This window comes from Hylobates moloch, unplaced genomic scaffold (assembly GCF_009828535.3).
Source record: "Hylobates moloch isolate HMO894 unplaced genomic scaffold, HMol_V3 SCAFFOLD_10, whole genome shotgun sequence".
NCBI lineage: Eukaryota > Metazoa > Chordata > Mammalia > Primates > Hylobatidae > Hylobates > Hylobates moloch.
In genome coordinates this window covers 27,666,291-27,680,995 of record NW_026652285.1, presented here as the reverse complement: position 1 = coordinate 27,680,995, position 14,705 = coordinate 27,666,291, and the positions used below count along the sequence as shown (strand labels likewise).

The 14,705-nt window shown below is 53.9% G+C and overlaps 2 protein-coding genes across 14 annotated transcripts in view; one reads left to right on the top strand and one right to left on the bottom strand.

Moving 5' to 3' along the window:
* HDAC5 (histone deacetylase 5) overlaps nucleotides 1-6,439 on the top strand; it is a 47,230-nt gene extending 40,791 nt beyond the window's left edge. For all 12 annotated transcript variants that reach the window (XM_032163814.2, XM_032163805.2, XM_032163806.2 and 9 more), the window contains 9 exons: nucleotides 374-429; nucleotides 522-609; nucleotides 2,302-2,421; nucleotides 2,686-2,783; nucleotides 2,959-3,077; nucleotides 3,895-4,028; nucleotides 4,298-4,382; nucleotides 4,512-4,677; nucleotides 4,762-6,439. In XM_032163814.2, the coding sequence (XP_032019705.1) occupies nucleotides 374-429; nucleotides 522-609; nucleotides 2,302-2,421; nucleotides 2,686-2,783; nucleotides 2,959-3,077; nucleotides 3,895-4,028; nucleotides 4,298-4,382; nucleotides 4,512-4,677; nucleotides 4,762-4,801 (906 nt within the window). In that variant the 3' untranslated portion in view covers nucleotides 4,802-6,439. The remainder of the gene's footprint in view (nucleotides 1-373; nucleotides 430-521; nucleotides 610-2,301; nucleotides 2,422-2,685; nucleotides 2,784-2,958; nucleotides 3,078-3,894; nucleotides 4,029-4,297; nucleotides 4,383-4,511; nucleotides 4,678-4,761) is intronic.
* A 389-nt stretch (nucleotides 6,440-6,828) lies between these two features.
* Nucleotides 6,829-12,456, bottom strand: G6PC3 (glucose-6-phosphatase catalytic subunit 3). 2 transcript variants are annotated; one of them, XM_032163802.2, is made up of 6 exons: nucleotides 11,986-12,456; nucleotides 8,908-9,014; nucleotides 8,402-8,492; nucleotides 8,085-8,203; nucleotides 7,721-7,862; nucleotides 6,829-7,490 (listed from the first exon to the last, which is right to left on the bottom strand). In XM_032163802.2, the coding sequence occupies exons 1-6, from the start codon at nucleotides 12,201-12,203 to the stop codon at nucleotides 7,127-7,129; spliced, it is 1,041 nt and encodes a 346-aa protein (XP_032019693.1). In that variant the 5' UTR covers nucleotides 12,204-12,456; the 3' UTR covers nucleotides 6,829-7,126. The 2 variants fall into 2 exon arrangements, with proteins under 2 accessions (XP_032019693.1, XP_032019694.1); XM_032163803.2 differs by lacking the exon at nucleotides 8,085-8,203 and having other exon boundaries at nucleotides 7,314-7,490; nucleotides 11,986-12,314.
* Nucleotides 12,457-14,705: the final 2,249 nt, after the last annotated feature.

The following is a 14,705-nucleotide window of genomic DNA, read 5'->3' as shown; positions in this document are numbered from 1 at the left end:
TCGAGACAAGCCTGGGCAACACAGTGAAATGCTGTCTCTACAAAAAATTAACCAAGTGTGGTGGCGTGTGCTTGTAGTCCTAGCTACTCAGGAGACTGAGGTGGAAGGATTATCTGAGCCTGGGAGGCCAAGGTTGTAGTGAGCCATGATTGCGCCACTACACTCCAGCCTGGGTGACAAAGCAAGACTCTGTCTCCAAAAAAACCCATAAAAAAAACAAAGGAACCCCAACAAAACTGTTCGTTGAACATATAGATCTGCTTTTCTGGTTTGTGTTCACTTCCCTGCCTGGCTTGTGCTTCTGTCCTGTGCCACCCCCTCCACGGCCTTCCTGCCTGGATCTTGTCCCTCACCTCTGCCTGCACCTCTTCAGAATGGATTTGCCATCATCCGGCCCCCAGGACACCACGCCGAGGAATCCACAGCCATGTGAGTGCCCTAGATGCTCTGCCCTCGCCCCTTCCTGTCTCTTGCAAATGTCATGCTGAGGCTGACCTCCCGCCCTTTTCTCCCCTCCTCAGGGGATTCTGCTTCTTCAACTCTGTAGCCATCACCGCAAAACTCCTACAGCAGAAGTTGAACGTGGGCAAGGTCCTCATCGTGGACTGGGTAGGCAGTGAGCTGGTGGGGCTGGGCACGGGCGGGTAGAGCTGGGACCAGGGTCAGCCTTCAGGAAGTCTCCTCCCCCAGCCCCACCTCCAAGCACCCCAGTCGTCCTTATCCTCGGGTGCTGGGTGCGGGTGCAGAAGGAAGGGCGCTGGGGCTCCTGCCGGATGACTAATGTCACATTCCAACAGGGCTCCCTCCTCAACTGTGAAAGACATTTAGCTCCTGTTCCATCTTGGCCCTCAGGTTGCAGTTTCAAGCAACGAAGGGGATTTCCTACCTTGAACGGTAGTGACGCTGCCGCCATTGCTAGTAGCCAATATTTCCTCCCACCCCCTACAATTAGGAGCAGACTGTATACCAGGAACCCAATGAGTACTTTATGGCCACCTCGAGTAGTAAGAACGAGGATGTCCATTTCTGTGAACAAAGGTGTTGTTGCGTGACTTACCCAAGGCCACTCAGCTGGGGATGTCGTAACTGGGTTTCAGAACAAGCCTTTTGGCCCCAGCACTCTGCTCTTGCTACCATGGGTGCTTCCCAAACCCTGCTCCTAATGGTGGAGGCAGAGGCACACACCACTCTCTGTGAGCTGGGGAAGCAGCCAGGAGCAAGCCTCAGGAAGGACAAAATCTCTTGGAAGCCCAACTCTGGTTTAAAAATTCATGTAAATGTTGGATCCTCCTTCAGAATCTTATGTGCTTGTGGTTGGGCACAATGGCTCAAAGCCTGTAATCCCAGCACTTTGGGAGGCCAAGGTGGGTGAATCACTTGGGGTCAGGAGTTCAAGACCAGCCTGGCCAACATGGTGAAACCCTGTCTCCACTGAAAATACAAAAAAATTAGCTAGGTGTGGTGGTGGGAGCCTGTAATCCCAGCTATTGGGGAGGCTGAGGCAGGAGAATTGCTTGAACCCGGGAGGTGGAGGTTGCAGTGAGCCAAGATTATGCCACTGCACTCCAGCCTCGATGACAGAGTGAGACTCTGTCTCAAAAAAAAAAAAGAAAAAGAAAAAGGAAAACAAAAAAGGCCGGGTACAGTGACTCATGCCTGTAATCCCAGCACTTTGGGAGGCTGAGGTGGGTGGGTCACCTGAGGTCAGGAGTTTGAGACCAGCCTGGCCAGCATGGTGAAACCCCATCTCTACTAAAAATACAAAAAAAATTGGCCAGGCATGGTTGTGGGCGCCTGTAATCCCAGCTACTTGGGAGGCTGAGGCAGGAGAATCGCTTGAACCCGGGAGGTGGAAGTTGCAGTGAGCCAAGATCGTGCCACTGCACTCCAGCCTGGGCAACAAGAGTGAAACTCAGTCTCAAAAAAAAAAAAAGAATCTTATCTGCTTGTTTTAAATTCCTTACTAGCCTTAATGTTTTCCCCCAAACTGTGAAGTGGAATGGGTTCTGTAGGGAGATATGCCACATTTATCCCGTGGTTTTGAATATCACCTACACAGTGCCACACCACAGAGGCTCAGACCTAGTTAGAGAAGTGTGGGATGTGTAGTACCATTGTGAACAGAATATGGATGCCCTGTGGCCAAGGGTGGAGTCCTAGGCTCAAGCGATCCTCCCAGCCCTCAGCCTCCCAAAATGCTAGGATTACAGGCGTGAGCTAGAGTGCTCGGCTGACAGGTGGAATTTGACCATTGGGTCAGAGCGTGGGCCATTTTCCTGATGCTTCTACCTCCTCTCATAGGACATTCACCATGGCAATGGCACCCAGCAGGCGTTCTACAACGACCCCTCTGTGCTCTACATCTCTCTGCATCGCTATGACAACGGGAACTTCTTTCCAGGCTCTGGGGCTGCTGAAGAGGTACAGCTCCTGGGCGTAAATGCAGACCCTCCTGGCCCCTCTGGGAGGTGGCACAATGGGACCTGGCGGGGAGCCACGGAGGCCCATGGTGGTGTTGGTACCTGGGGAGTCTGGGCTCCTAGTGGGAGGACCACACTGATCTGACTGCCCCTCCAGGCAGAGCAGAGGTCAGTGGAGTGAGATCTGGAGGCAGGGGTGAGGGCAGGGGCAATGTTTGGGATTCCCAGGTGGTGAGAATAGCCCTCTCCCCAACTCTGGTGCCAGGTTGGTGGAGGGCCAGGTGTGGGGTACAATGTGAACGTGGCATGGACAGGAGGTGTGGACCCCCCCATTGGAGACGTGGAGTACCTTACAGCCTTCAGGTAGGGACTGAAAAGCGCCATGGTAGTCAAGGGGAGCCCCTCTGGGCCCTGCAGTGGGAGGGGCAGAAGGCACTCAGTTCAGTGTGGGTAGAGGGGGTTGTCTCTGGGAGGGTAACAGTGGGGCGAGGCCTGGCCTGGCCATCTGCCGGGCTCAGCTTGGGCCATCCCTTTGCAGGACAGTGGTGATGCCCATTGCCCACGAGTTCTCACCTGATGTGGTCCTAGTCTCTGCTGGGTTTGATGCTGTTGAAGGACATCTGTCTCCTCTGGGTGGCTACTCTGTCACCGCCAGATGTAAGCCTGCTGGGGGATTGAGGGAGGAAGTGAAACAGTGAGGATATCGAGTCCAGTGGGGCATGGGGCAGGGAACAGACTGATATTGCAGGGGACGGGGAAAGCAGGGGGCAGGGCCTAGACTTGGAATCATCTTGGTAACTCCCCCAATTTGTCCTCTGCCAACCCCGGCCTTGAGGGGATAGGAGGTGGAAGTGGGGTAGCAGAGGATAGAGGATGTATCCTGCCAGAGCTGTAGAGATGGGCTTGTTGGTCCCTGGTGTTTCAGTGATGCTCTTTGTCATTGGAGTCTTTAGCCAGTCTGTTAATGTTTTGGCTGTGATAGGGCATTTAGTCCACTGATGCTCTATTTTATTATGGATATATTTGGGTTTATATCTCCCATCATATTTTGTGCTATTTGTCCCACCTCTTGTGTTTTTTTTCTCTCCTTTTCTTTTTTTTTTTTTTTTTTTTGAGGTGGAGTCTCATTCTGTCGCCCAGGCTGGAGTGCAATGGCATGATCTCGGCTTACTGCAACCTCTGCCTCCCGAGTTCATGCCATTCTCCTGCCTCAGCCTCCCAAGTAGCTGGGATTACAGGCGCGTGCCACCATGCCCGGCTAATTATTGTATTTTTAGTAGAGACAGGGTTTCACCATGTTGGTCAGGCTGGTCTCGAACTCCTGACCTTGTGATCTGCCCCCCTTGGCCTCCCAAAGTGCTGGGATTACAGGCGTGAGCCACCGCGCCTGGCCTTTTTTCTCTCTTCCTCTTACTGGCTCTTGAATTGATTACCTTTCGCCATTTCTTCTTCCTCCTTTCACCCATCCTCAAAGGTTTTGGCCACTTGACCAGGCAGCTGATGACCCTGGCAGGGGGCCGGGTGGTGCTGGCCCTGGAGGGAGGCCATGACTTGACCGCCATCTGTGATGCCTCTGAGGCTTGTGTCTCGGCTCTGCTCAGTGTAGAGGTAAGGGGTGGGAAGGAGCTGGGAGGTGACAGGCCAGAGGGCTGAGGGGCCAGCAAGGGGTCAGCCAGCACTTCGAGCCCCTTAGGAAGCATTTCCGTGGTCCTAAGGAATAGTTAATGGCCAGGGAAGGCTTTCTGAGTATGGGTTTGTCCAAAAAGGCCGTGTTTGCCCCTGTTGTGAGGGATATCTGGGGCTGAGTGGGGCAGTTAGAGGGGTATGCATGGCAACCCTACTCCCCACCCTAAGCCTTCTCTTCTTTCCCCTGCCAGCTGCAGCCCTTGGACGAGGCAGTCTTGCAGCAAAAGCCCAACATCAACGCAGTGGCCACGCTAGAGAAAGTCATCGAGATCCAGAGTGCGTGGGGACACGTAGAGGGGCTCAGGCTGCCAAGGGGGCACGGAGCTTGTGGGAGCACCAGGACTGGGACTGTTCATGTGCGTGTCCTCTGCCCTCCCTGACCCCTTGCCTGTCTCTCGTCCACAGGCAAACACTGGAGCTGTGTGCAGAAGTTTGCTGCTGGTCTGGGCCGTTCCCTGCGAGAGGCCCAAGCAGGTGAGACCGAGGAGGCCGAGACTGTGAGCGCCATGGCCTTGCTGTCGGTGGGGGCCGAGCAGGCCCAGGCTGCGGCAGCCCGGGAGCACAGCCCCAGGTAAGCAGCAACCCGCACCACCTCTCTACCCTCGCCCTTGCTGCTGCACCCCACTCAATACCCTCCCCTGTGCTTGCCCCACAGGCCGGCAGAGGAGCCCATGGAGCAGGAGCCTGCCCTGTGACGCCCCGGCCCCCATCCCTCTGGGCTTCACCATTGTGATTTTGTTTATTTTTTCTATTAAAAACAAAAAGTCACACATTCAACAAGGTGTGCCGTGTGGGTCTCTCAGCCTTGCCCCTCCTGCTCCTCTACGCTGCCTCAGGCCCCCAGCCCTGTGTCCTCCACCTCAGCTCTAGAAGCCTGCTCCCTCTGCAGGGGGTGGGGGTGTCTTCCCAGCCCTGTCCCATGTGTCCCTCCACCCATTTTCCTGCATTCTGTCCTTTTCCCCCTTGGAGCCTGGGCCAGCTCAAGGTGGGCATGGGGGCCCAGACAGTACTCTCCAGTTCTGGGGCCCCCCTGAGTGAGGAGGGAACACGAAGTCGGTGCCTTGGTTTCAGCTGACTTGGGGGGAAATGCCTTAATTTCACCCTCCTCCCTTCTCCAGCCTCAGGGGAGGATCTGGAGGATCCACTACTGTCTAAGATGCAGAGTGGAGGGGAGGTGGGCACCCACCCTGCGATTCTCCACCCTTTCCCCTTCTTTCGTCCTCACCATCTCTGCACAGACCCCTCTCCTCCTCCTTCCTCTTGGTCTCAGCACTGATGGGAGGCTGGTGCCCAAGGTGTGGCCTGCAGTCTGTGAGGAGGGCTGTCTTGCCTCACACTCCTCACACCCTGCTTCCCCTTCCCTGGGGCTGAGAGGGTGAAAGTGTGTGGGGAAGGAGAGGACTGGTTTCCTGGGTTCTTAGGGGCCAGGAGGAGCCACAGAACCAGGTCTGCTCCCCACCTTACTCGGATGGCCTCCCTGCCCCTCTGCTGGCACAGCCTGGGCAGGGCGAGAAGGTGGTCCCTGCAGGGGGGCTCCAGGCTGGTGAGAGCCCCCCTGCTGTCAGGACCAGATTTCCCCAGCCATCCAGCATGCTGCGGGGAGAAGGGGCAGGGGCTCACCTCCCTCCTGGGGCCTTTTGCTTTGGAGCCTGGGGATGGTGAGAATGGAGGTTCTAGAAGGGGTAAGGCCAGAACCCAGGGATCCAGGAGTTGGCTCTCAGCTGGAGCTTCCATACCTCCTGGGCTCCCTTTGCTGACCACCAGCCCAAGGGAGCTAAGACCAGGAGGGGGCTGGGCGCTGTCCCTTCTCTTTCCCAGGAGCCCTGCCAGGGGCTGTGGGCCTACAAGGCTTCCAGGGAATGCCATCCAGCCTGTAGGAAACCAAAGATGGGAAGTGGCTCCTAGGGGGCTGACTCTTCCTTCTTCCTCCTCCCCAGTACCACATACACTTTCTCTCCTTCTATCCCCAGGGCCCCACCAGTCTGTTTACATATTTATTATCCTATGGGGGCCTGAGCAGGATTGAGGGAGCCAGGGGAGGGGCAGGAGTCCCAGCATCATCGGTTCATTGTGTGCTTGTGTGTTTGTTTTAGATCCTCCTGGGGGATGGGGATGGGGCTAGGCCTAGTGTACTAGGCCTCTCTGTGCTGAGCCCCAGGCTCCCGGCCCCTTACCCACTCTCTCCCTGTGGCTGGTCTGGTTCTCATGTAAACCCACTCCTTGCTTTGTCTCCCTGGATATGGATTTCAGTTAAGTATTTTGTAACCCGTTACACTGTGTGTCCTTGTGTAAATAAACTTGTTTCTGGCAGTGCCTTCTGGGGCCAATGTCTCTATTCTCTGGGCTCCCAAATGGAGTAGAGGTTCTCATCCTCCTTCCTAGCCAAGAACACTACTCTTTTCTCCAACCTCTGGACTAGAAGCCAATTTAGGAAACTGGAGGTTGGGGCGCAAGATCTGTCCTGTAAGTGAAAGATAGGGTTACACTGAATATAGTCACAGCATCTCATGGGACCTCTCATGTGGCCTAGGCAGTGATGAGGCAGGGGACCCAGGGCTGAGAGGTCTCACCTGAGTTTACAGCCCTCTCCTTTCCTGCCTCTCTGCCCCTGGAAACAGGGCTGGATGTGGCACAGGGACCACTGGAGCAGCCTGGCAAAGGTTCCACTTGTGCACACACAGGCAAGGCCCGTGGAGATGTGCGCATAGGCAAGAAAGGAATCTCAAAGTATTCAAGGGCTTTATTGGGGCCGCCTTGGCCGCCCCTCACAGTGTTGCAGGAACCCGCTGGTCTTGCTGTTGCCTTTGCTCTTTGGGGGCTTGAGAGGAAAGGCAGAGGGAGGACCAGCTTATCTGGGAGAGAGAAGGCCCATCTTTGGGGCTAAGACCAGGTTGTGGGGAAGCAGATTTAGGGAGGGGAGGGCCTACTTAGGGGCTGGCAGGGGATGGGGCTGCCTCCTGGAGTGTGGTGGTCACAGAGCGTTGGCTTTGTGGGAGGGAAAGGAAAGGAGGCACACGAAGTCAGGAAGAGTGGATGGGCGGCGCTTCCTGGGCACTGAACATGTGCACTGCCCAGGGCACGAGGGCCAGGACTAGGCATGGCCAGAGGGTGTACTTGAGGAAATTGAAAATGTAGAAGAGGCTGATCTGCGGGGGGTGGCCCAGCCAGTCCAGGGAGCCTAGCAGCCCCATGGCCAGCACAAGGCAGGCTATCTTCTGGCCATTTCCCAGCTGTGCCCGACGCACCTGGGCATAGCAGGGAGAGTGCAAGGCAATGCCCAGGCCCAGGGCAGCCCCTGAGTCACGGCTCAGGGAAGCAAAGGGCCGGCTATCCATGTGTATCCACTCAGGCCGCTCACACCACTTGAAGGCTAGGCTGATGGACCTGTGGGAAAGAAGAGTTCTTGCCAGGAGAGGCTGGAACATAGAAGGCCACTGGCTCTTGGCCATCTGCCCTTGGGGCCCACTCCCATGTTCTGTTTTGTGCCTGTGAGGGTCTATGTGAATAGGTAATGTGTCCTTTTTTTTAGCCATAATGAACCAGAGACACACCAGGCTAGGTGCAGGCGAGATAGGACAGGGCCCAGCCTGCCCAGGCTTCAAAACGAGACTTACCAAGAAAGATCCAGGCCCAGCGTAAAGAGGGTCCAATAGATGAGGCTGGTGCCTAGCATGAGGGCCAGTGCAGTCAACCCATAGAAGCTTAGCTCCCGCTCCATAGGCACTCGGGGAGTCATCAGCCAGCCCAGGACAGCGCCTAGGAGAGTGGAGTGACGGCAGCTTCAAGGAGTTTGGGGATATGACCCTCCCCACCCCGACCCCCAGCTGCAGTGCAGCTTGGCAAGAGAACAAACAGAGACATAACGGGGGGCCTCTGCGGTGGGCTCTACAGAAGCTGGGAGCGATGGGAAGATCCTAGACTGATCCTCCCACTGCCAAAGGCATCCTCTCAGTCCACCCCGTTGTCCCAGTTGCTCACCAGTTATTAGGCCAGCCAGCACCTGGTGAGGGAAATGTGCTAAGATGAAGATTCGCGACAAGCCAACCGCCAAGAGGAAGGTGCAATAAGCCAGGCTAGGCATCACCCTTACCCAGCGGCTAGAAAGAAGAGAGGCAAGGAGCTCAGAGCGCGTCCATACACAGCTTGGCCTCCTGCGGCACCCAGGTACCCCATGGTTGAACCACACAACCTAGCGTCCCCAAAACTCCAGCTCCCAGGCTGCCATGCTGCTGGGTCTTTTAGGTACAGGGTGCCATCACCCCTGCTCCCGATGGTGGGCAATGCCAAGGGTATACCTGCGGGCCCGAGTGGCCACCTGCGAAGACAGGGCTGTCATTATGGGCCAGAGGGCTGCTCCTGTGATCATGCAGTGTCCAGAAGGGCTGCCTGCCAGCAAATCCAGAAGCTCATGGTGAGAAGATGGAGGCAGAACCCTGGGGCTTCTGGTGATGCCTCAGTAATACAGCTGCCTCTCCTGGCTGAGAAGAGAGCTTTTCCCCAGCACTGATCCATAACTCGCTCTGCTCTGAGGCCTTTTTACTGCCACCTGAGGTCACTGCGCTCAGGTTTCTGTCCTGATCTGTGTCTCTTGGCTGTACTCTATACAAGGTGGGCAGCTGGTACATAGCATGAGTGCCCTCCTCCCATAACTCAGCTTGGTCTCCCTGGGGTTCCTTTGTTCTCTGGGCCAGTAATTGAGAGGCTGGTCCTTTGGTTGGGCCACCCAGGCTGAAAAGTACTCTGAAATGTTCACCCGTACCCTAACCACATTGGGAAAGGGAGAATGTTTGAGGCTTCCCACCTGGACCAGTCTCACAAGAAGAGGGGAACTGGTGAACCTGGGCTGGAGCCTGGCTGTAGTACCCAGACTCATGGACCCACCAAAAGGGCCTGTCTCCAAAAAGAAACCTGGAAGAGAACAGATGCAAGATGACTTTCCACATGCACACACAGCCAGGGGGGTACGAGGTGGGCAGGACATGGAGTACTCTGGAGGACCCGAAGGGTGAAGTCAAAAAGGGACTACGATTCTGTCCACTGCTCTCAAGGTATCCATGGATACCTTGCCATGGTTTTCTATCTTAGAACAGGAGAAAGAAAGCACACTGTTTCTTTTCTTTTTTTTTTCCTAACCTTCAGAGCCTGTGGAAACACTGTTTTTAAAAACTAGTCTGGGGCCAGGTGCAGTGGCTCATGACTGTAATCCCAGTACTTTCGGAGGCCTTAGCTGGAGGATCACTTGAAGCCAGGAGTTCATGACCAGCCTGGGCAACATAGCAAGACCCAGATTGAACAAAAACAAAAAATTAGCTGGAAGTGGTGGTGCACACCTATAGTCTCAGCTACTTGGGAGGTTGGACGGGCAGATCACTTGAGCCCAGGAGTTCGAGAATAGCCTGGGCAACATGACAAAACTCCATCTCTACAAAAAATAACAAAAATTAGCCAGGCATCGTGGGGTGCGCCTGTAGTCCCTGCTACTCCAGAGGCTGAAGTAGGATCACTTGAGCCCAGGAGGTTGAGGCTGCAGTGAGCTGTGATTGTGCCATTGTACACCAGCCTGGTGATGGAGTGAGGTCCTGTCTCAAAAAAATAAAAAGTAAATAAAATAAAAAATGAAACTGATACAGAGGCAAGAGATTGTGGTAAGCATGTGTGTGTGCTCTGAGATACTCAGCTGTCCCACTCTTCCCCCTCTCACTACAGAGCCAGCACTCATCATCCACAGAGAGCCCAGGACCCGGCTCTCTCCCCCAGGCCCTCACTAACCCTCTTGCTACCCCTCCCTCCATGTCCCCAGTTACATCCTGAATTATCCACACCTAAATTATTTAGGTGAGCCTCTCAGGTCTGAAAATGGGAGTGGGAAATGGACAGAGAAGGCTGAGAAAGAATAAGGAGGACAAAAAAATGTCAAAATCCTCTGGTCTAGCAAGTGCTTGGCTGGGCCCTGGGAACCACACAATGAAGAGGCTGCTGTGGCCAGGAAGAGAAAAGATGGGATAGCAAAAGAGATGCTGGCAGGAAGCCACGTGCTGGGAAGGGAGATACAGAAGGCACCTGCCTCTCCTCTCTGAAAACCGAGCCTACTATACATCAAGTGCTCACACAGAAAATGAACGGGGGTGCCAGGTGTGGTGGCTCACGCCTGTAATCGTAGCACTTTGGGAGGCAGAGGAGGATGGATCACTTGAGGCCAGGAGTTCGAGACCAGCCTGGCCAACAAGGCGAAACCCTGTCTCTACTAAAAATACAAAAATTAGCCGGGTGTGGTCGTGGGTGCCTATAATCCCAGCTACTGGGGAGGCTGAGGCAGAAGAATCTCTTGAACCTGAGAGACAGAGGTTGCAGTGAGCCAAGATCATGCCATTGCACTCCAGCCTGGGCAACAGAGCAAGACTCCATCTCAAAAAGAAAAAAAAAAAAAAAAAAAAAATGCCAGGTTGCTCATGCCTATAATCCCAGCACTTTGGGAGGCTGAAGCACGCAGATCACCTGAGGTCAGGAGTTTGAGACCAGCCTGGCCAACAAGGCAAAACCCCTTCTCTACTAAAAATACAAAAATCAGCCGAGTGTGGTGGCACACGCCTGTAATCCCAGCTACTTGGGAGGCTGAGGCAGGAGAATGGCATGAACCCGGGAGGCGGAGCTTGCAGTGAGCTGAGATCGTGCCACTGCACTCCAGCCTGGGTGACTGAGCGAGACTCCGTCTCAAAAAAAAAAAAAAAAGAAAAAGAAAATGAAAATGAATAGGGACTTTGCCACTTGGGGGACATTAATAGTGTCTGAAGGAGATTGTGATCTTTGGGGGACAAGGACTAGAGGGGGAGGCTTATACAGACTTTGAGGGAGGAGAGAGCACAAAGCAAACAGCAATTAGGCAAGAAAGAAGTGAACAGACCACTGTGGTTCCCTTTACATAAGGATGAGGCCCTCGTGGAAAAGAGTGGAAGGGAGGGGAACTCTATGTTGTTTTTCAGCAAGTCATTCCAGCCCATTGAAATACCTCCTATAAGCCTCCCTTCCTTCCCCCAGGCTGAGGATCTGGCAACAGAGGCTGAGGTGAGGGGAGGTGTGGCTGCATGCCCAGCCCCAAGGGCCACAGGGCCTCCACCCATGTCCCTGGGATTCCTGGCCTCTAAGTCTCCGTGTGAAGAGTCTACTGGTGAATGAAAGAGAAAGAAGAGAAAGCGTTCCCTGGAAAGCAGTGCTTTAGCCCAAACTTTACTGCATACGCACAGGGAATCACCTGGGAACCTTGTTAAAATGCAGATGTTGATTCAGTAGCTCTGGCCCAGGGCCTGAGAGTCTGCATTTCTAGCTAGTTTTCAAGTGCTGCCTATGCCGTTGGGCATGGTCCAGGGACCACACCTTAATCTGCAAGGTGTCTCTGTCCTTAGCAGCTACTGTGATGCCCAGCACAAAGCATGCTTCTGAAAAATTATAGCAAATGAATGAATAGATGAATGAAAAAGTGAGTTGAGAGGTAGGACTCTCCACTACTTAAATCACCATAGATATTTGTTAAAATATGAATTCCCATAAACCAAAAATAAAAAATAAAAAATAAATTCCCAACCCCTTGGAGTTTCTAAATTAGTGTGAGATGAGGATGGGATATTTACATTTTAGACACGCCCCTTAGGTGATTTTTCGATCAGACCAGTTTGAAGAACACTAGTCTAATGAGTAGGATGGTTGGACTCTGAGGTTTGAGTCCAAACTGCACAAAGATGCTCAAGGGGAAAAAAAAAATCAGGGACTACAGAGTAGGGGTGGCAAGGCCCTTGAGACAGTTGCTGAAAGAGACCAGGGCTTACACATGACTCAGGGCCCTCGGGGGTGGGGACCATGATGCCGGAGGGCTTCTCTGTCTCACCACTTGAAGATGAGGTTGAGCCACTCGGTGATGAGGCTGATCCAGAGCACCGCGATGCCCACACGGCGGGAGGCGTAGTAGGCCGCGGGGAAGTAGAACAGAAAGAGGATCTTGGGATCGCCCAGAAAGGTGATCCAGAGCCACACGTTCTCCAGCCAGGCTAGCTGGTTCTGTAGCGCCTCGGCTATCATGATGCCCGCGCCCAGCGTGGACTCCATGGCGGCCCAGCTGCCGACCAGGCCAGGGCTTGCTCCAGGGCGGAAACCAGAGTCCAGTCAACGAAGCAGCGTCGGCCCGCTGATCTCCAAAGCCCACCCCTCTAGTCCCAGGCCCCGCCCCGCCAGCGGTCACCACCAAGCCCCGCCCCCGGCCCCGCCCCGGCCCCGCCCCCGGCAGTCCCTGGCTCCTGCAAGACCGGCCTCCAGCCGGTACTGTTTCCTCCTGCGCTCTCCTCCGGTTTTCCTCCCTACTGGGCGGCGTAGGGGACAAACCTTTGTAAAGGCGTTTCCTCGGGGCCCCACGTGGCCGCTGTTGCCGGCACGTGGGCAGCCGGCTAGTGGCGGCACCAGTGCGGTTCCGGGTCAGGGGACGGACTAGCCGGCGGGCCGCCCGCGCTCCTAGCGTCCCTGCTCTGCTGATGCGAAGGCGGATATATAATCTCCAGGGCCGGGATTCTTTCCTGACCGGACCTCTCTTCTCCAGTACCAATACCCACCAAAAAAAAAAAAAAAAAAAGAAAAAATCTGAGATCCTTTGGAGAAAAGGCTGCAGACAGCCCTCCTCCTGGGAGCCGAAGCGGGATCCTAAATTTGCATACACCCCTAATCAGTTCACCCCTTCCTCCCCCACCTCAAGACTCCCCCTTTCTAATTCGCCTGCTATTAATTTGGAGGCTGACAGATAAGTCTCTTGATTTTGAGGGGTCTTCCCTAAAAAGGCGAATTCTCACATATAGCGCAAAGTCACACTTCCTTCCAGTTCTTCCCTTGCTTCCCCCACCCCCATTCTCCTGCCATCCAAAACCCTGCTTAGGCAGATGAAACCAAGAGATAGTAACAGTGTTCGTATGGGAAGAGGATTGGCACACACCCGCGACAGAGTTTGAAACAGTCATCTGGGGGAACTCACATAGAAAATAGAAATCTCAGCTATTCTAGGCGAGGTCCTGCCTAGAAGACTGTTGAACAGTGTCTCCTTAGTTTCTTCCTACCTCAATCAACTTTGTTCTTGAAAAGTTTATTTTATTTTATTTTATTTTTTGCCAGGCGCGGTGACTCACACCTGTAATCCCAGAACTTTGGGAGGCTGAGGCGGTCTGATCACAAGGTCAGGAGTTCCAGACCAGCCTGGCCAACATAGTTAAACCCCATCTCTACTAAAAATACAAAAATTAGCTGGGCGTGGGGGCACGCGCCTGTAGTCTCAACTACTAGGGAGGATGAAGCAGGAGAATTGCTTGAACCCGGGAGGTGGAGGTTGCGGTGAGCCGAGATGGCACCACTGCACTCCAGCCTGGGCGACAGGGCGAGACTCTATCTCAAAAAAAAAAAAAAAAAAGGTGCTGGGCACAGTGGCTCACCCCTGTAATCCCAGCACTTTGGGAGGCCAGGGCAGGTGGATCACCTGAGGTCAGGAGTTGGAGACCAGTCTGACCAACGTGGAGAAACTGTGTCTCTACTAAAAACACAAAATTAGCTGGGTGTGGTGGCACATGCCTGTAATCCCAGCTACTCAGGAGGCTGAGGGAGGTGAATCGCTTGAGCCCAGGATGTGGAGGTTGCGGTGAGCCGAGATTGTACCATTGCATTCCAGCTTGGGCAACAAGAGCGAAATTCCGTCTCAAAAAAAAAAAAAAAGGTGTAAGGGAGGGAAGCTGGATATAAATCTTCGTTTATTGCCTTTGTAGTGAACAGAATTTTTATTCCTATTACAATGATTATACCAATACCTCCAACACCAGGAAGTCTTTTTTTTTTGAGACAGAATCTTGCTCTGTCCCCCAGGCTGGAGTGCAGTGGCGCGATCTCAGCTCACTGCAACCTCTGCCTCCCAGGTTCACGCCATTCTCCTGCCTCAGCCTCCCGAGTAGCTGGGACTACAGGCACCCGCCACCACACCTGGCTAATGTTTAGTATTTTTAGTAGAGACGGGGTTTCACCATGTTAGCCAGGATGGTCTCGATCTCATGACCTCGTGATCCACCTGCCTCGGTCTCCCAAAGTGCTGGGATTACAGGCGTGAGCCACTGCGCCCGGACAATACTAGGAAGTTTTTGAATTGCCCAAGGAGAAAGCCTACATTGTTTACTGAGTCTTTGAAAGTTTGCCCTCAACCTTCAGCAGCCTACTCCCGCACTCCGCTTTGTAATATTTCTGAGCCATACATTCCTTGAAATCACCAAGTTCGCTCCTCTTAGGGGTCCTGGCCCATGCAGTTCCCTCTGCCTGGAACATGGCCACTCCTTTTCCTTGCCGATCCTTCAGGTCTCAGTAGAGATTTTTCACTTCTTCTAAGAAGGCCTTTCCTAATGGCTCCTAGAAGTCTTACATGAAAACCTATAATCACGATTCCATATAAAAAGTGGAAAACTGGAATGGCAATTATGTATGATTTATTATGGGGGCCAGAACAAGGATGAGAGGCATGAAAGTTCTCTGAGGCCGGCCACAATGGCTCACGCCCGGAATCCCAGCACTTTGAGAGGCCGGCCAAGGAGGGAA

What these genes read in the sequence shown, in the direction of transcription:
- G6PC3 (XM_032163802.2), bottom strand. Translation starts at nt 12,203, where the DNA reads ATGGAGTCCACGCTGGGCGCGGGCATCATGATAGCCGAGGCGCTACAG. An exon ending in TTCTTGTGAGACTGGTCCAG is followed by an intron (nt 8,493 to 8,907) that starts GTGGGAAGCCTC and finishes ATTTGCTGGCAG; the next exon opens with GCAGCCCTTCTGGACACTGC. An exon ending in GTGGCCACTCGGGCCCGCAG is followed by an intron (nt 8,204 to 8,401) that starts GTATACCCTTGG and finishes TCTTCTTTCTAG; the next exon opens with CCGCTGGGTAAGGGTGATGC.